At 43.0% G+C, this 20495-nt stretch overlaps 1 protein-coding gene across 5 annotated transcripts in view; it reads left to right on the top strand.

Annotated features, from left to right (window-relative positions):
- The window catches only part of Khc-73 (Kinesin heavy chain 73), a 1251394-nt gene that overhangs the window by 479703 nt on the left and 751196 nt on the right, over window positions 1-20495 (top strand). For all 5 annotated transcript variants that reach the window (XM_080267622.1, XM_080267621.1, XM_080267623.1 and 2 more), the window contains exon 9: window positions 8597-8800. In XM_080267622.1, the coding sequence (XP_080123748.1) occupies window positions 8597-8800 (204 nt within the window). The remainder of the gene's footprint in view (window positions 1-8596; window positions 8801-20495) is intronic.

Genomic DNA, 20495 nt, shown 5'->3' with positions numbered 1-20495 from the left:
CATAAGAACAAACAAAAGAATGAGCAGTAAATGTACACTAACTCTAAGGAGCAGAAATAACTGCTCATTCGGTCCGAAGTGTATTGAGAAGAGTGATACCGAACGAAGAATGTGGAACAGACTGCTAACCTACGAGAACATGTGGGACGAAAGAGTAATTTTTTTATGATTAGCAAACATTTTTGTTCCATATCGTCTCTTAAAATTGTAAAACCCATAATCTTTTGTGTATGCATACAGCCTATAGACCTTACCCTTCGCTCCCTTTCCGTAATTGTTTGCAGTTTTTTTAACGCCCTAACTCAATGTCATTGACACCGAAACAGTGAAGTGTTGTTCAAGGCCGGCAGCTATGAAGGGGTTAATGGAATACTGTATGAAAAATTCAAAATGGTCGCGGTGCATAGCACGGCACTCGCTTGCTGAGAGAAAACGAACTGACCCCTCTCTGTTAAACAAATTTTCACGCACTTCTCAGTTGAGTCCCTCCTCTCCTCACAGCTTTGCTGTACTTGATATTTTCACAGCCCTTCACCTTTCCGTATTGTTTCACCATGCCTCCCAAGCGCCCTGCATTATGTCCAGCATTGGGGGAAGCCCACTGCAAAGAAGCAGCAGCACCGTACTCTAATTCTGGAAAAGAAATTGGAAATTATAAGACCCCATGAGGAGGGGCAGGGAGTCTCGGAGATTTGGCGTGCTTTAGGCCTTGCTGTTTCCACCGTTGGAACTGTGACGAAAAAAAAGATGTACAAGAATATGGCCACTTCGTTCTCTACAATTGTATACAGGTATTGCTTACTTCTTAATAGGGGGGGAGGTAAAGTTTAGGTGGGGTCTGAGGGAGTCCTGGGATGCATCCCTCCATGTATATGTCTATTTCAATGGGGAAATATCTAGAGAAGGGAAGGAAAGTGTATGCTGCCTTCATGGACTTGGAGAAAGCTTATGACAGAATAGATAGGCAAGGTATGTGGAAGGTATTAAGAATATATGGAGTGGAAGGGAAATTGTCGAGTGCTGTAAAGAGTATGTACGAGGGAGCTAGGGCTACGGTGCGAGTGGATGGTGAGCTGAGTGAGTTCTTTGATCTCTATGTGGGACTGAAACAGGGATGTGTGATGTCTCCATGGCTGTTTAATATATATATGGATGGGGTTGTAAAGGAGGTGCAAGGTAGGGCAGTGGATGTGGGGGTGGCCCTAATGAATGAGGGTGAGATTTGGAAGCTTCCGGTGTTGCTGTTTGCTGATGATACAGTATTGTTGAGTGAAGATGAATGGGAGTTGCAAGGTTTGGTGAATGAATTTGGGACAGTGTGTAGGAGGAGGAAGCTGAAAGTTAATGTAAACAAAAGTAAAGTTATGGTGTTTGAGAGGAATGAAGTCACAGAGTGTGCAGTGAGGTTGGATGGTGAGGATATGGAGAATGTGAGTGCATTCAAGTACTTGGGTAGTGTGATGAGTAAGGATGGAACTTTGGGGGATGAAGTATGTGAAAGGGTACAGCAGGGAAGGAAGGTTGTTGGTACAATGAAACCAGTGATGAGAAATAGGGAGGTGAGTATGGAAGTTAAGAAGTCACTGCATGATAGTATTGTGATCCCTACCCTGATGTATGGAAGCGAGGCGTGGACCTTGCAAGAGGGGAACAAGTCAAGAGTGAGAGCAGTGGAAATGAGTTACTTGAGAGGAGCATGTGGAGTGACGTGGAGGGACAGGTTGACGAATGAAGAAGTGAAGGAACGTTGTGGGGTAGATGTGGATGTGGTTGAGAAGATTAGGAGAAATACACTGAGGTGGTTTGGACATGTGGAGAGAATGGAGAATGAAAGACTGACTAAGAGGGTGTATGTAGGTGAGGTGGAGGGAGGGAGAGGGAGGGGTAGACCGAGGATGAGGTGGAGGGATGGAGTTGAGAGGTATATGAGGGAGGGGGGGTGAGTTGGGGGGAGGGTAGTCAAATGGTGGGTGACAGAGTGACTTGGAGGCATTTTGTCTGTGGTCACCCTTTTGCGGGATTAGGGCGTCGCGCTATAGATAGAAAATCGTTCCGATATACGAAATTTTGAATTACGATTTTTTTTTTTTTTTTGGTCCCTATCCCTTTCGTATATTGAGGACTCACTGTACATGTATATATATATATAGATAGATAGATAGATAGATAGATATGTACCCCTCCCTGGAAAACAACCAACTCAAAGACAAGTGGTGACACCTTGTGGGATCATGGCATCTGGTTATTGATAGACAGATAGAAACCGGTAGATATGTCATGGTATTCATGTCATAAACTTTGCTTATACCTGTTGCTGCTGATATGGTTCTCAGTGGGAGCCACTTCTTGTTGAAATAATAAAAAATGAGTCAGTGGCAACCATCATCCACTCATTTAATGTAGTGCTGCCTACTACTTCCTTGACCTTTATCATTCTTTTTCTGTGTCTGTCCTCCTCTCTTCTTATTTCTCCCATTTTTCCTGTCACTTCTTATTGCTTTTCTTTCCTTTACAGGTGGCTTTACATTGAGTGACAAGTTAAATGGTTTCCTGTAAACCAAGAAACCATTTACAACGCTGGGTGGTAACCATATAACCAAACCATACGTGCTCCCTACATGTCAACAAGTGGGTTGGTGGAGGGTTAGTGCCCCTCCCCTTAAAACAAATACCTCAGTCAGGTGGCCACCCATTATGGGATTATGGGATCTGACAATAGATAGATAGGTAGTCAGTTCAGAAAGATGTGTGGTAGAAATCCATGTTACAGATCAGACAGGAATGCAGGTGATGACATTCATAAGAAAAATTCTGTCCATGATTTTGGATGTGGTCTTGTTGCTCGAGAGGTTTTTAACTTATTTGTTAGTTGGCCTTTAGAGGTAAACTGGAAGCTTTTTAATAAGAGGACATTTGATAGTTTTCCAAATTTGCCCCTTTTTTCTGTAATGTAAGTTGATCATAAGGTCTTTTTCAGATGTCTTATTTGTGAACTTAGATAAGTTTGTTGATAATATGTTTAAAATGTTTAGAGTGGTGGTGGCCAGTCTGTTTTTTTGAGGCTGTTTGACACACTAAGTGCAACTCATGAGTCATCACCAGTATATACAGTATTCCAATTGTCCTGCCAATACTACATGTTCAGGTTGAAGTGTCTACCAATTCATATTTTGCCAAAACATACTGTACTGTAACTTGTTTTAACTGTTGAAAGAATGACATCACCTGTAAGATTTTTATATTTGAACAACATAAGCTGTATTAAAGTCACTGGATGCAGAATTAGGCCTTAAAAGGAAACAAATATGTACATCGATGATGTTGATAAAGTATCTATCTATCTATATTCTATCTATAGCCTGACGCCCTAATCCCGCAAAGGGTGGCCGCAGACAAAACTCCTCCACGTCACTCTGTCACCCACCATTTGACTCCCCTCCCCCCAACTCACCCCCCCCCTCCCTCATATACCTCTCAACTCCATCCCTCCACCTCATCCTCGGTCTACCCCTCCCTCTCCCTCCCTCCACCTCACCTACATACACCCTCTTAGTCAGTCTTTCATTCTCCATTCTCTCCACATGTCCAAACCACCTCAGTGTATTTCTCCTAATCTTTTCAACCACATCCACATCTACCCCACAACGTTCCTTCACTTCTTCATTCGTCAACCTGTCCCTCCACGTCACTCCACATGCTCCTCTCAAGTAACTCATTTCCACTGCTCTCACTCTTGACTTGTTCCCCTCTTGCAAGGTCCACGCCTCGCTTCCATACGTCAGGGCAGGGATCACAATACCATCATGCAGTGACTTCTTAACTTCCATACTCACCTCCCTATTTCTCATCACTGCTTTCAGTGTACCAACAACCTTTCTTCCCTGCTGTACCCTTTCACGTACTTCATCCCCCAAAGTTCCATCCTTACTCATCACACTACCCAAGTACTTGAATGCACTCACATTCTCCATATCCTCACCATCCAACCTCACTGCACACTCTGTGACTTCATTCCTCTCAAACACCATAACTTTGCTTTTGTTTACATTAACTTTCAGCTTCCTCCTCCTACACATTGTCCCAAATTCATTCACCAAACCTTGCAACTCCCATTCATCTTCACTCAACAATACTGTATCATCAGCAAACAGCAACACCGGAAGCTTCCAAATCTCACCCTCATTCATTAGGGCCACCCCCACATCCACTGCCCTACCTTGCACCTCCTTTACAACCCCATCCATATATATATTAAACAGCCATGGAGACATCACACACCCCTGTTTCAGTCCCACATTGAGATCAATGAACTCACTCAGCTCACCATCCTCTCGCACCGTAGCCCTAGCTCCCTCGTACATACTCTTCACAGCACTCAACAATTTCCCCTCCACTCCATATATTCTTAATACCTTCCACATACCTTGCCTATCTATTCTGTCATAAGCTTTCTCCAAGTCCATGAAGGCAGCATACACTTTCCTTCCCTTCTCTAGATACTTCTCCACTAAACATCTTAGAACAAATATCTGATCTACACACCCTTTTCCCTTCCTAAATCCCCCTTGGTCTTCTCCAACTAGCTCCTCTGTCATATGCCTAACCCTATCAATGAGTATTCTACCATATATTTTACCAGTCACACTAAGAAGGCAAATACCCCTATGGTTACCACATACTTCTCTCTCCCCTTTTCCTTTGTACAGAGGAACAATTATACCTGATTTCCAGTCCTCTGGAACCCTTCCCTCTTCCCAAGCCAATCTACACAACTTCCATATCCACTCCACAACAATCTCACCCCCATACCTAAGCATTTCACCACACACTCCATCAATTCCTGGGGCCTTTCCCAGCTTAATCTTCTTCATCGCTACTTGATAAAGTAGCTCTCAGATATCCCTGTTTAGTTGTGCGTGGCCCTTGGGTCCTGAGGGTTTAGCCGCCACTTGTTTTGAGTGTCAGTTTGTGTTGGTGTCTGCTGTGATTTTGTTCTTTCTCTCTACTTATTATAATCTGCTTGAAATTTTCAAAATTGCTTATATAAATGTGGAATTTGCTGGCAGATGTGTTAATTCTGTTGATGTTGGTGACAGCTTTATTAGTGGATGTAAACTCTCCATGTTGAAAGTTCATAGTGTTCTATTTATGTTCAGTGTGAATTGGGACCAATTTCCCCTCCTGTAGCTTTAAGTTTTTTGGTCTGTGATTGGGGCTGCTTTGCATGGAAGAGATCTGGTAATGGGGAGGTGGTCCACTGGCAGATCTTACTCTGCTGGCCAAACGGCTTGAGTCCTGAATGTAGGAGTACAGATGTGGTCAGTGGGAAAAAACTGCAACATCATTTAGAACACTAAAAGAGAATGGATCTGTGTAGATAGTGTGGTGAGGTGAGTACAGTACCCTCGGGTCCAACACGCGTTAGTCCAGCACGATTCGGGTCCAGCACGGAGAGCAATTAATTAGTATTATTTAATATGATTTAATTACTGCAACACGAGTGTGTTAGCATAACACACACAGAGCTCCGAGAAGTGGGCGAAGTCCGCAGAGTTCACCTTAGCACGATCACCCCCGGTCCAACACGGTCATACTGGACATTCCCATGATGATGATAGCCAATGAAAACTTCTGATCAAGTAGCCTTCCCCGCCCGCTATCGTGACGTGATCGTGATGCCGCCCAATTAAAAACGCTTCTGGTGTCACGTGATGTTTTGTTTAAATTTCTCCCGCCACAGCGCCACTCAGTCGCGTAATTGCATTGGAAGGTGCTTTTTTCTTGCTGCATTTTCTGCCCTTGTTACTGCATTTTACCCTGCTCAGGATGCCTAGGAAGCCTTCTGAGAACCCCAAGAAGCGTCGGCACCTCCCTCAGGCCACCAAGCTAGAAAGCATCGAGAGGAAGAAGAAAGGGGAGAGGAGAGTTGACATTGCCAAAGCCTACGACATGAATGAAGCCAACGTGATCATAATAAAAAACTAAGACAAGATCCTGGCAGCCGAAGGGTATCCCACGCCACTTCATACCAGGTTTGCCGAGGATACGATGGTAAATCGGAACAGTAACGTGGTAAAATTGCCGACGATACCACGGGCATTTGGAATTCATCTGGATGGATTCCTGCCGAGGATACGACGGCCAAACAGTGTGACCAAAACCCAGGCGACTCGACAGAGAATGTATCGTACTACAGCATTGAACATTTAGCCTGACACTGAATACATATTAATATTTTAGAATAAATATCAATCATTTTGAAACCCTTCTCATCGGCGTGCGTACCAGTTTATAAACAAAGTTGCTTCTTATTCTCTACCGAGTCAGCGACAGCGATCACTTTCCACAGTCACGAGACGGGGCTCTGGCAACAGTGTGAGAAGCATGCACTTTGCTGAGGATTACAGTGCTAGGACAGGCAGAAGCAGGACCTTCCATGGCTGTGGACGAAGATAGTGATTCTGAGTGTGATTTCGAAGGATTTATGAGGGAGGTTGAGGAGGAGCAACAGCCATTACCCGCTAGTGACGCCAGCAGCCATCCTTCGGGGACCCAGTAGGACTACCTACAGCCTTGGATACCACCTTCCATTCCCAGCAAGCCCACCAACACTGTCCTAAAAGGTTAGTTATCATTCATAGCACAGTACCATTTATTCTATCTATCTGTCTATTGCCAGACGCCTCAATCCCGTTTGGGGTGGCCACAAACAAATCGCCTCCAAGTCGCCCTGTCCCCCGCCATTTCACTGCCCTGCTCCCAACTCACACCCCCCTCTCTCATATACCTTTTATACCATTTATTATAATTACAATAGTACCAATATATGTATAGGTATATGGTAGGTATTTAGGGTGACTTTTCCGAGGATTGCTGACATAATTCATTTTTCCCCATAAGCTCTATTGTTAGTCCAACACGTTTTTGGTCCAACACGTGACCCATGCATGACAATATTACCGCGCTGGACGTGAGGGTACTGTATATACAAGTGAGCTTTAATGTGGAATAAGATGTGATTGGCTAAGAAGGTGAATGGATATGACAGGTGTATATGGAAGTGATGTAGATGGAAGTTGATGAAGCTAAGGTATCTACAGAGGACTTGAAATGGCTGAATGAAAGTATGTATGAAACACATAAGAGGGGTTTAGTACCACTTTTTAACTCAATAGTCTACATACAGACCAAGTATTTGATAGCTGTAAAGAAGGATATCTTAAAAAAAAAAAAAATGCAGATGGTTATGCTTGTGAATCCAGGATTTTGAATTATTAAATGAGTATTTGCTCAACAGCACTGTGGATACACTTAATAGTTCTCCTGCCATTTTGATTCTCTTGTATCTGGATCCCACCTCACCCCATCTTTAGGTGGGAATAGGGGTTAGGATGATGGTAATAAAGTACAGAGGAATATAATGATCATGTTAGAGAAGAATATACTGTACTATACAGTACAGTATTCTTATCCACCTGGTGCCCATGATATTAGTTGGTTTATTGTCTGCAGGATTTTTATATTCTCTTTAATTGTTTTTATTTTTTGCATTACTTTGAGAGCCGTACTATCAGTGTACTGCATTCCATATTATACATGTACAAGGACCCTTCATTTTATGCAGGTTCTTTTTGCATGGAACACTTTTTATGGCACATGGTGGTATAAATTACTATCCCGAGTCAGTTCATGTGGCCTTGTCCATGATTTGCCATGCAAAAAGATATTTTTTGATCACTAAAATGACTAGTTACAATAAAATGATATATGTGAAGAATGTCTACTAGTGGATTCTTGTGTCCACCACCACACCAAAGAAAACATAACCAGTAAAGTGCACTTTGTGAGTGTGTGATGAGCAAGGGAGCACCATGTTATCACAGTTTCCCACTTATATAAAATTATAGGTGGAATCACTGATATTTAATTCCTAGAGTTGATGCCCCCCAAAAAAAACAGCGTTACAACGGAAAATTTGATTTCCGAATTGAGGCATTGACCAATTAGAGCCCAACACTCCCTTCAAATATTCGAGATTCCAAGGGGTTCCTACGCCTTTTTTGGGTGAGTTTTTAGCTGATAACAAACTTCATATAGGAGTAAAGTTATTAGCTTCTGGTTAGCTTGATGGTTGGGTTGGGCTGGGCCACATTGGGTCAGGCCTCACATTTCCAACTTAACTGAGAGTAAACATTGCTCGCTCACTTTGAATTATCATAAATATGGTCTGTGCGTTACAGTGGTGTAAAAGAATTAATACTTTTTTTTTTTTTTTTTTTTTTTTTTTTTTTAGCTCAGTGGTGACAAGTGAGTGAAATGTGTGAAAATAAGGGAGATGTGGTGAGGAGAAAAATTTTCAAGATGGCCAAAAAGCACTTCCTGGGAAAAATTTTTTATTTATTTTTTTTTTTATCAATGGTTCTTATGGAACATTTTGTATGATTTTTTTTTTTGCCTGTTTTTTTTACATTATACATTGATTGTCCAAAGCAAGAGGTTACCATACAGGTACATTAGAATTGGCTTAGCGAAAGATGCAAAATCTTTTGCATTGCATTATCGTGCAGTGTCCTACAGTTTACTCTATTTTGTACAGGACAACCTTGGTGGTAACAGTCGAACAGTTATGGTGGCGACGGTATCTCCTGCAGCAGACAATTTTGAGGAGACGCTTTCATCTCTCCGCTATGCTGATCGTGCCAAGAGAATTGTTAACCATGCTGTTGTAAATGAAGATCCCAATGCTAAAATTATACGGGAATTACGTGAAGAAGTTGAGACTTTACGGACGCAGCTGCAGGTAGGTTATGAAGTTATATAAAAAAATTAAAGTACAGGTATGTAGGGCTGTTTTTGTGGTCACAGGCTTACATGAATGTGAACCTGATGGACTGTAGACTGAAGTTGCTGTTCTTCTGTAGTCCACTGTCCTTCTTCTGGGGAACAGAGGAAATTGAGGAACTTATATATATATATATGTGGCAGGTGGGGGCGCCTATATATATATGTGGCAGGTGGGGGCGCCTATCATCCACCCGCTTAGTGTCGTGGCACTCTGTTTTTTTAGGGTAGCTTTGCATTGAGTGGCAAGCCAAATGATTTTCTGTAAACCAGGAAAGCATTTACAACACCGGGTGGTAACCTTATAACCACCCAACATGTGTTCCCTGAGTGACAAGTGGGATGGTGGAGGGTTAGTGCCCCTCCACGGAAAACAACTAACTAAAAATACGAACAAGAAGCCTCGGATCAGGACGGACCAAATGATGATGATTAAGGACCGAACAGATTACATAATACGGATGGCGACGTGGAATGTAAGGGGTGCAAATGATGGAGTGATAGAGAGAGAGATTGTCCAGGTGCTTGAGGGTGCAAAAATGGTTGTATGTGGATTAACTGAAACTAAATGGAGAGGTGAGAGAATGGGAGTATGGATGGGGTCTATGTGCGGGAGTAGGTGAGAATGAGCGGGCAAAAGAAGGAGTATGTATTGTTGTGAGTAACAGATGGAAGGAGAATATAAGAGAGTATGGATCAGCTGGCTCAAAGATTGTGTGGGTAAGACTGAAAGTTGGACTCCAAAGTGGATGATTGTGTGCGTGTATGCGCCAACACAAGATCATGCAAGCAGAGTGAGAGAAGGGTTCTGGACAAATGTGGGAGTGTGAATGAAAAAGTTTGAAAGGAATGAGGGAGTGTTTTTTGATTATAGATGTGAATGGTAAATTAGGGATTGTGAATGTGGATCGAGTAGTTCTGAGTGAGGTGTGCCTGCAGGGATGGATGAGAGTGGCAGTGCTTTAGTGGAACTTTGTGCCGGGAGGGGGTTGGTGATAGCCAATACCCTCGTCAGGCACAAAATGATCCATAGGTATACGTGGCGAGTGATGAAAAGGGTGGGTGGTGAACTGAATGAACAGAAGACTGATTGATTATGTGTGTGTGGATGACAGGATGAGAAGGTGTGTAATAGATGCAAGAGTATATAGAGGTTGGGGGAGTGGACTTTCTGACCACCACGAAGTGGTGGTCAGAATCATGGTCCAAATGAAATGGAGAAATAGAAGAAGGGAAGGACAGTAGGAAGTTGTTCATACAAGAAGGGTGGAAAGGTTACAAGAGGATGGAAAAACGCTGAATATAAGAAGGAAGTGGAGGAGCGATAGGGTAAATATAGATTGGAGAGATGGGAGATGTGGAAGGTGTGTACAAGATATTCGCAGAAGTCTGTGCAGCATGTGAGATGGTGTGTGGGATGAAGAGAAGACAAAAAGGGGTGCAAGGAACAGCATGGTGGAATGAAGAGGTGAGAGAGGCTGTTGCACAAAAGAAGAAAGCATATAGTGAGTGGATGAGAAACGGGCATGGAAGAAGTTGAGAGACCGAAGAGAGAGTTGTATGTAGAGAGAAAGAAAGAGGTAAAAAGATTAGTAATAGTGAATAAGAAGGTGGATGAGGAATGTGGAAGGAGTTTGAGTGTAAAGTGGAGTGAATGTAAGAAAATGTTCTGGATAGAGGTAAAGCGAGTTGGACAGAGTGCCAAGGAAGTTAGTTGGGGAGTCAAAGATAAAAATGGTAGATAAAGTGGAGTGAATGTAAGAAAATGTTCTGGAAAGAGGTAAAGAGAGTTAGACAGGATGCCAAGGAAGTTAGTTGGGGAGTGAAAGATAAAAATGGTAGATTATTAGTGGTGAAGGGAGAAAAAGTGAGCAGGTGGAGAGAACACTTTAACCTCTAAAAGATGGGCATTGTAATGTTTTGACATACGCTCAGGACAGGCATAATTGACGGGTGCAATATGGTGGGGGATTTGTTGGGGGGGAGGTGTGGGGGTTGTGGGGTGGTGCAGGGATGGGGACTGGGTTCTTGGGGGAGGTGGGGGTAGGGGTGGTTGGATAGGGTGGGGGTGGGGAGGGGAAGGTTATTGGGGGGTTGGGAGGGGGGTGGGGGAAATGGGTGAGGGTGGCTGTGCAGGTTGGAGGGGTGGTATTGTTTGGGGGGTGTCGGGGGTTTGGGGGGTATGGGGGTGGGGGGTGGAGGAAGGTAGGGGGTTGGGGGTGGTGGGGGTAGGGGAAGGGTGGTAGGGGGTGGGGGATGGCAGATGGTGGGTGTTTGGGGGATGGTGATGGGTGGTGGGGGGTGGTCGGTTGATGCTGGGGGGAGTGAGGGATGGTGGGGTAGCGGTTGGGGGGATAGGGGATTGTGGGGGGTGTTGGGGATGGGGGTGGGGGTGGGGAGGGTAGGGGTTAAGGGTGGTAGGGGGCTGTGGAGGGTATTGGGGGGACGGTGAGGGGAGTTGGGAGGCGGTGGGGATTTGGGAGTGGGGTGGTAGGGGGAAGGCAGGGGGTCGGGATAGGGGAGTGAGGGTGCGGGTGGGTGGTGTGTGGGTGTGGTGTTAGGGGAGTGGGGTGGGTGGGGGGAGTTTGGGGGGTGGGGGTGTGTGACCGCATATGCGGACACCCGTCTTTTAGGGGTTAAGGAATTGTTGAACATAGAGAATGAAAGTAATGTGAGTGTAAATAGCTGGGGAATGGCCGGGAGATGGAGGGATGTGAGAAAAGAGGGAGAAATCAGTAGGGTGGAAGTTGTGGAAGCAATGAAGAAAGTTAAAATGGGGAAATCCCCAGGAATTGATGGAGTGTGTGGTGAAATGATTCTGCATGGGGGAGAGATAGTAATAGAATGGATGTGGAAGATGTGCAGATTGGCCTGGGAGGAAGGTAAAGTCCCAGAGGATTGGAAATCAGGTATACAGTAATCCCTTAATTCACTTGAGGGTTACGTTCCCAGACCCTTTGCGTATGTGGTAAATTCGCGTATACATTCTGGCCATGTGTGCACGTAATTACACATGTGTATGAAGTGTATTACATCTGAATAATACTGTTTATGCACTACATACACCTCATAAACTAGCATAAAGTATGAAAAACAACAAAAATGTAAGAAATTTAACACACTGAAAACTGACAAGCACAGGCATAGGTGGAGACACTTTATCATAGTCTGGTGCACTAGCCATCACTGCCACCCATATGCTACGTTCTGCCTTCTTTATTGTATGATTAGTTGACTCATTCACCCCAAACATACGGTTCCAAAACAATTCCCTGTAAAGTCAATTCACCATCAAAACATGGACGATTCCCCGTCAGGACATTTTTCACCCTGGACGATTCCCCGTCATTCTATAAATATGCTTATTATTGATTAATTAATACTTTAATAACTAATTTTCATGGGGATTTTATTACTCATAAATAAAAGACTAGTGTACTGTACATGCTAAATAAATGGGTATGTAAATAAATGATGGGGAATCGTCCTGACGGCGAATTGTCGCCGACATTCCTTTCCTAAGTTTGTCCAACACTTTAACTTTCTCTGTCAGCGACATCACTTTATGAGCCCGCTTTGGTGTGTTACCATATGCATCACTAGCACCACGCTTAGGCCCCATGTTGACAAACAAGGTAAACAATCACTGGAAGGCCGAAAAATAAGCCACAAATAACGATTCGCCAGTCACGAATGGTTCGACCGTCGGATTCAAACTGACTCTGTGGTGCGTGGTAGACCGACCTCCCCCCACACACACACACACACATACACATGTATGTGCACTGGCACAGGGTAGGCATTTATATATTTCATTTATTTCTCTCATATATTAAAATTATATATTTGAATAATACTATAATTTTATGTTTCAATTATTGTACAAAAAATTCATGGATAACTGAAATCATGTGAAAAAAGTACGCGTGAATTAAGGGATTACTGTAATTATTCCCCTGTGGTAGGTGGGGGCACCCATCATCCACCCACTTAGTGTAGTGGTACTCTGTTTTTTAGGGTAGTTCTACATTGAGTGGCAAGCCAAATGATTTCCTGTAAACCAGGAAACCATTTACAACGCCGGACAGTAACCTTATAACCAACCAGCACGGGTTCCCTACGTGACAGCAGGTGGGTTGGTGAAGGGTTAGTGCCCCTCCCCAGAAAACAACTAAATAAAATTATGAACAAGAAGCCTCGGACCAGGACGGACCAAAAGATGATCACTAAGGACCGAACAAATTACATAATACGGATGACAATGTGGAATGTAAGGGGTGCAAATGATGAAGTGAAAGAGAGAGACATTGTTCAGGTGCTTGAAGGTGCAAAAATGGATGTATGTGGACTAACTGAAACTAAATGCAGAGATGAGAGTGTGAGAGAATGGGAGTATGGATGGGGTATATGTGCGGGAGTAGGTGAGAATGAGAGGACAAAAGAAGGAGTATGTATTGTTGTGAGTAACAGATGGAAGGAGAATATAAGAGAGTATGGATCAGTTGGCCCAAGGATTGTGTGGGTAAGATTGAAAGTTGGACTACAAATGTGGGCGATTGTGCGCGTGTATGCACCAACGCAAGATCATGCAAGCAGAATGAGAGAAGAGTTCTGGACAAATGTGGAAGTGTGCATGAAAACTTTTGAACGGTATGAGAGAGTGTTTTTGATTAGTGATATGAATGGTAAAGTAGAGAATGTGAAATTGGATGGAATAGCTGCAGAGATAGATGAGAATAGCAGTGTTTTAGTGGACATTTGTACTGGAAGGGGATTGGTGATAGCCAATACCCTCTTCAGGCACAAAATATTCCACAGGTATACGTGGCGAGTGATGAGAAGGGTGGGTGATGAACTGAATGAAAGGAAAGCAATGATTGACTATGTGTCTGTGGATGAAAGGATGCAAAGGTGTGTAATACAAGAGCATATAGAGGTTGGGGGAGTGGACTTTCTGACCACTACCATCAGGTCCAAGTAAAATGGAGAAATAGAAGAAGGGAAGGACGGGAGGAAGGAGTAGGCGTACGGAGAGTAGAAATGTTACAAGAGGATGAGAAAAAGGGCAGAATATAAGAGTGAAGTGGAGAAGCGTTTGGATAAATATGAATAGGAGCAGATGGAGGATGTGGAAGGTGTGTGCAAGATATTTACCGAAGAAATCTGTGCAGCATGTGAGGTGTTGTGTGGGATGAAGAGAAGACAAAAAGGGGTGCAAGTAACAGCATGGTGGAATGAAGAGATGAGACAGGCTGTGGCACAAAAGAAGAAAGCACATAGTGAGTGGATGAGAAGTAGGGGTGTGGAAGAAGTTGAGAGATGGAAGAAAGAGTTATGTGTGGAGAGGAAGAGAGAGGTGAAAAGATTAGTAAGAGAGAGTAAGAAGAGAGTGGATGAGGAATTTGGAAGGAATTTGAGTGTAAAGTGGAGGGACTTTAATAAAATATTTTGGAAAGTGGTAAAGAGAGTTAGACAGGGTGGATGAAAGATAAAAACAATAGATTATTAGTGGAGAAGGGAGAAAAAGTGATCAGATGGAGAGAACACTTTAAGGAATTGTTGAACATAGAGAATGAAAATAATGCGAGTGTAAGTGGCTGGAGAATGGCTGGGAGAAGGAGGGATGTGAGAAGAGAGGAAGAAATCAGTAGGATGGAAGTTGTAGAAGCAATGAAGAAAGTTAAAAATGAGGAAATCCCCAGGAATTGATGGACTGTGTGGTGAAATGCTGAATCATGGGGGAGAGATAGTAGTAGAATGGATGTGGAAGATGTGCAGGTTGGCCTGGGAGGAAAGTAGAGTCCTGGAGGATTGAAAATCAGGTATAATTATTTCCTTGTGCAAGGAAAAGAGGAAAAAGAAGTGTGTGGTAATCATAGGGGCATTTGTCTTGTTAGTATAATAGGAAAAGTATATGGTAGGATTCTTTTTGACAGAGTTAGGGTAATAACAGAGGAATTAGTTGGAGAAGAACAGGGAGGATTTAGGAAGGGAAGAGGTTGTATAGATCAGATATTCATTCTTAGATCTTTAGTGGAAAAGTTTCTAGAGAAAGGAAAGAAGTTGTACGCAGCCTTCATGGACTTGGTGAAACCGTATGACAAAGTGTATTGACAAGGATTGTAGAAAGGATTAAGAATATATGGAGTAGATGGGAAGTTGCTGAATCCTGTGAAGAGTATGTATGAAGGGGCTAAGGCGCAGTGTGTGTGGATAGTGAACTGAGTGAATTTTTCTCTTTGAAGGTTCGGTTGAAACAGGGATGTGTCATGTCTCCATGGTTGTTCAGTCTGTATGAATGGGGTTATAAAAGAGATGCAAGGTTGGGCAGTGGATGTTGGAGTGGCCCTAATGAGAGAGGGCAGTGTTTGGAAACTTCCTGTACTGTTATTTGCAGATGATACTGTGTTGTTAGGTGAAGATGAGGGGGAGCTGCAAGGCTTGGTGGATGAGTTTGTGAGAGTGTGTAAGAAACGGAATCTAAAGGAGAATGTAGGGAAGGGTAAAGTTATGGTTTGAGAGGAGTGAAGTCAGTGAATGTACAGTGATGTTGGATGAGGAGGAAATGGAAAATGTGTGTACGTTTAAGTACTCGGGTAGTGTGATGAGTAAGGATGGAAGTTTGGAGGGTGAAGTGCTTGAATGGGTACAACAGGGACGAAAGGTTGCTGGTTCCTTGAAAGCAGTGATAAGGAACTGGGAAGTGAGCAAGGATGTGAAAAAGTTACTACATGACAGTGTTGTGGTGCCAACTCTAACGTATGGAAGTGAAGCTTCGAGTTTTTTTAGAGGGATGCAAGTCAAGAATCAGAGCAGTGGAAATGAGTTATATGAGAGGAGCCTGTGGAGTCACATGGAGAGACAGACTGACAAATGAGGATATGAAGGAGCGTTGTGGTGTGGATGTGGCTTTGATAGGAAGCATTAGGAGAAACACATTGAGGTGGTTTGACAATGTGGAGAGGATGGAGAGTGAGAGACTGACGAGGAGAGTGTATGTGAATGAGGTGGAGGGGGAGAGAGTGAGGGGTAGGCCAAGGATGAGATGGAGGGATGGAGTGGAGAGGTATATGAGAGAGCGGTGTGTGAGCTGGGAGCAGGGCGGTGAAATGGCAGAGCGACGTGGAGGCGATTTGTTTGTGGCCACCCCGTATGGGATTAAGGCGTCTGGCAATAGGCAAAGGAAAAAGGGAAAAAGAAGTGTGTTTTAATCATAGGGGCATGTGTCTTCTTTGTGTAATAGGAAAAGTATATGGTAGGATATTTATAGTCAGAGTTAGGGAAATGACAGAGGAATTAGTTGGAGAGGAACAGGGAGGTTTTAGGAAGGGAAGAGTTTGTGTAGGTCAGATATTCATTCTTAGATCTTTAGTGGAAAATTTTCTAGAGAAGGGAAAGAAGTTGTATGTGGCCTTCATGGATTTTAAGAAAGCCTATGACAGGGTGGATAGACAAGGATTGTGGAAAGTATTAAGAATATATGGAGTAGATGGGAAGTTGTTGAATGATGTGAAGAGTATGCATGAGGGTGCTAAGGCTGCTGTGTGTGTGGATATTGAACTGAGTGAATTTTTTTATTTGAAGGTTGGATTGAAACAGGGATGTATCGTGTCTCAATGGTTTTTCAATCTGTATGTGGATGGGTTATAAAATAGATTCAAGGTAGGGCAGTGGATGTTGGAGTGTCCCTAATGAGAGAGGGCAGTGTTTGGAAACTCTCTGTACTGTTGTTTGCAGATGATGCTTTGTTACATGAAGACAAAGGGAAGCTGCAAGGCTTGGTGGATGACTTTAGGAGAATGTGTAAGAAAAGGATTCTAAAGGTGAATGTAGGGATGAGTAAAGTTATGGTCTTCAAGAGAAGTGAAGTCAATGAATGTACAGCAAGGTTGGATGAGGAGGAAATGGAAAATGTGAGTGCATTTAAGTGCTTGGGTAGTGTGATGAGAAAGGATGGAAGTTTAGAGAGTGAAGTGCTTGAATGAGTACAACAAGGAAGAAAGGTTGCTGGTTCTTTAAAAGCAGTGATAAGAAACAGAGAACTGAGCAAGGAAGTGAAAAATTTACTACATGACAGTATTGTGATACCAACCCTAATGTATGGAAGTGAAACTTGGACCTTTTTGGAGTGACAGAAATCAAGAGTGAGAGCAATGGAGATGAGTTATTTGAGAGGAGTATTTGGAGTCACATGAAGAGACAGCTGACAAATGAGGATATTAAGGGGCATTGTGGTGTGGGTGTGGATGTGATAGGAAGCATTAGGAGAAACACACTGAGGTGGTTTGGCCATGTGGAGAGGATGGAGAGTGAGAAACTGATGAGGAGAGCATATATGAGTGAGATGGGGGGGGAGAGAGGGAGGGGGAGTCCAAGGATGAGATGGAGGGATGGAGTGAGGAGGTATATGAAAGAGGGGGGTCTGAGCTTGGAGGAGGGCAGTGAAATGGAAGGGGACAGGGTGACATGGAGACGATTTGTTTGTGGCCACCTCTTATGGGATTAAATAACAGAACGGAGGAAGGAAAAAGAAATGGGTAAAAAAAAAATAATCCATACACCAGATTACTGGTGTCCTCTGTTCATAAAATATCTGTAACAATTAGACTTGAACAGTTGTGGGTTGAAATTTGGAGGAAAACAACTCTGGGGAAGCGAGTTCCAGAGAGATGCAGTTCGGGGAATGAAAGAATTCTGATAGGCAGAAGTTCTGCAATATGGTTGAGTGACATTCCAGCCATGAGCGCTACCAGATGCCCGTGTAGCACGAGGGAAGGCATAGAGAGGTGGCACCATGGACGCAACTTCGTCTGAGCATTTGCCAAAAAAATATCTGTAAAATAATGCAAGGGAGGCAACATTCCTTCTTACTTGCAGGGGAGGTAGTTTATATGTAATGGCAGGGTTGTTAATGATTTTAACAGCTTTATTCTGAATTTTGTCTAGTTGTCTTAATGCAACCTCTCCACAACCATTCCACAAGGGTGAGCAATATTCAAGCTGAGAGCGCACATGACTCTTATAAATTATAGCTAACTGCTCATCGGCGAAGAAGTTACGGACTCTGTACAATAATCCAAGTTTCTTTGAGGCAGTTTTAGCAAGTGATCTGACATGAGAGGTCCAGCTGAGGGCACTGTTAAGTGAGACACCAAGAATTTCAATACTTTTGGTGATGGGAATATTAGTAGCACTGAAGGTAATGTACGAATCTGGCAATATCTGTCTATTAGTAAACTGTATATATTTAGTTTTACTAGCATTAAAAGAGACAAGGTTGTTTTGTCCCCATTCACTGATTGTAGCTAGATCTTGATTTATGGAGATGGCTGTACTGAGTTGAGAGGTAGAGATATTAGACTTTGTAAATGGATGTCTGAGTGTGAATGAACTATGTAGTGTTGAGTCATCTGCATATGAGTGAATGGAATTGTGAGTGACAGATAACCATATAACTAAACCATACGTGCTCCCTACATGTCAGCAAGTGGGTTGGTGGAGGGTTAGTGCCCCTCCCCGTAAAACAAATAACTCAAAGTCAAATGGCCACCCCTTACGATTATGGCGTCTGGCAATATATATATATATATATATATATATATATATTTATATATATATATATATATATTTATATATATATATATATATATATATATATATATATATATATATATATATATATATATATATATATATATATATATATATATATATATATATATATATATACAGCTGCTGCAAATTGGCTTAGGACCTCCCCTCACAAGGTATTAAAAAACAAAGAAATTGTAGTATATAACAATGTTTGTTCATGAAATGTCATTCATTAATATGAAATAATGTTTCCCTTGTTTTTCAGGACGGAATCACTTAGATCTCTAAAGTAATCTGAGGACATTTCTTAACATCAAACATTTGTCAGTTCAGTCTTGAGGTTCTCCAGATTGGGTGTCTTCTTCTCTGTCATGGTTTTCTTTATCTTTGCCCAGTAGTTTTCTGTCGGATTTAGATCTGGACTGTAGCCAGGCCAGTTGAGGATCTCAGTCCAATTATCCTGAAGCCATTGTGTCACCTTTCTTGACTTGTGACGTGGAGCTGAATCGTGCATGAAAAAGTCGCACCCATGAATACCAAAAAAGTTGAACAAATGATGTTTCAGAACTTGAATGTACCGGCCACCATTCATCATCAAGTTCTTAGGAAGAAAGTAGAGGCCTCTCCTTCCGATTTCACCTGAGAAACACCCCCATACCATTACCGATTGTGGGTGCTTAATAGTCGGCATTGTGTAAGCAGGGTCGTCTCAACTACGGGAGGCAGGGCAACGAACCTTGACAGAACGCATCTGGAACACTTGAAATGTGCATTCATCGGAAAACATAATTTTCTCCACTCATCCGATGTCCAGTGTGCATATTTCTTGGCAAACTGAATGCATTGCTTCTTCATGCGGTCAGTGAGAAGAGGTGACTGCAGTGCGGCTTGGCAGACCCAGCTCCTTCTGCAAGCAGTGTTGGATAGTTTGAATGGAGACGTCTTGTAACAGTTGGGGATGCATTCTCTTCAGTTCTGCTGCTGTCAGTCGAGTATTCTTGATTACTTCCCTCTTCAGAAGCGTATCTGTACCTTTGGAGGTCGCCCTCTTCTTTCCATGCTCTGGTACGACATCAGGTGGCAGGCCATGCGCTGCAGCAAGAATCTTCATGACAGTCGACTTTGCGTGTCCAGCACGTTCACAGATCGTGTTGATAAAGGCATTATCCTACCTCCATGCAATGATACGGACCCTCTCATCCCTTGAGTGGAACTTTCCAGGCATGACAACTCGACTCTAAGAAAATACCAGGGCAAACAGTAATGCATTTGAAAAAAGAGGGAGGTGCAAGCTCAGAGCGACGAGAACATGTACCGTATTTTCGGGCATATAAGGCGCGCTTTTTTTCCAAAGAAATGTCCCAGAAAATCACCCTGCACCTTATATGCTCAAGGTCAGGCTTTGGGTAGGCTTGGGCTACTGGCAAGTGGTAGCTTCAGTGCTGCGGTAGGCCTACTGGTACCTTAAACGAACTCTAAACACCTTCCTTACTAAAGTGTTTCCCAAATTTCTTTAGAATGATTAGCAGCTACATATTGGAAATTACAAATACTGTATAGTTATATACATGTAATTATAGTAATAAATTACAAGTATTGTTATTCAGTGCATAATAAGCAAACCTGTGTCCACAGCAGCTCTGGGCTGTTGTTTATTTACATTAGAGGACAGCAATCAGTATTCCCAAAACACAAAAATACCAGTAAGTTTTGGCGCAATATATGAATGCTGTGGGTAACAATAAAAAAAAATCCATCCATCTATCCATCATCCAATCCTATGTTGCCCCATGAGGAGCGTAGAAGCCCGGGGCTAGGCAGTTGGTCCTGAAATTTAAGATGAGAGTGACCAGCCTCACTCATCCCTGAGTGGCATTACATGAGTAATAAACCCCAATCACCCCTTGGATATAAACCTTCACCGGTTCAATCTGACTGGAGCACAGTAGTTACCCACTAAACCACCAGGCGCCAAAATTTGGTTATATGGTTACCACCCGGCGTAGTAAATGGTTTCCTGGTGTACAGGAAACCATTTGGCTTGTCACTCAGTGTAGAGT

This window comes from Coenobita brevimanus, chromosome 24 (genome assembly GCF_032717465.1).
Source record: "Coenobita brevimanus isolate Jiangsu-jjx chromosome 24, ASM3271746v2, whole genome shotgun sequence".
In the NCBI taxonomy this organism is placed as follows: domain Eukaryota; kingdom Metazoa; phylum Arthropoda; class Malacostraca; order Decapoda; family Coenobitidae; genus Coenobita; species Coenobita brevimanus.
The sequence above is the reverse complement of the archived record's forward strand: the minus strand, read 5'-3'. Positions and strand labels throughout refer to the sequence as shown.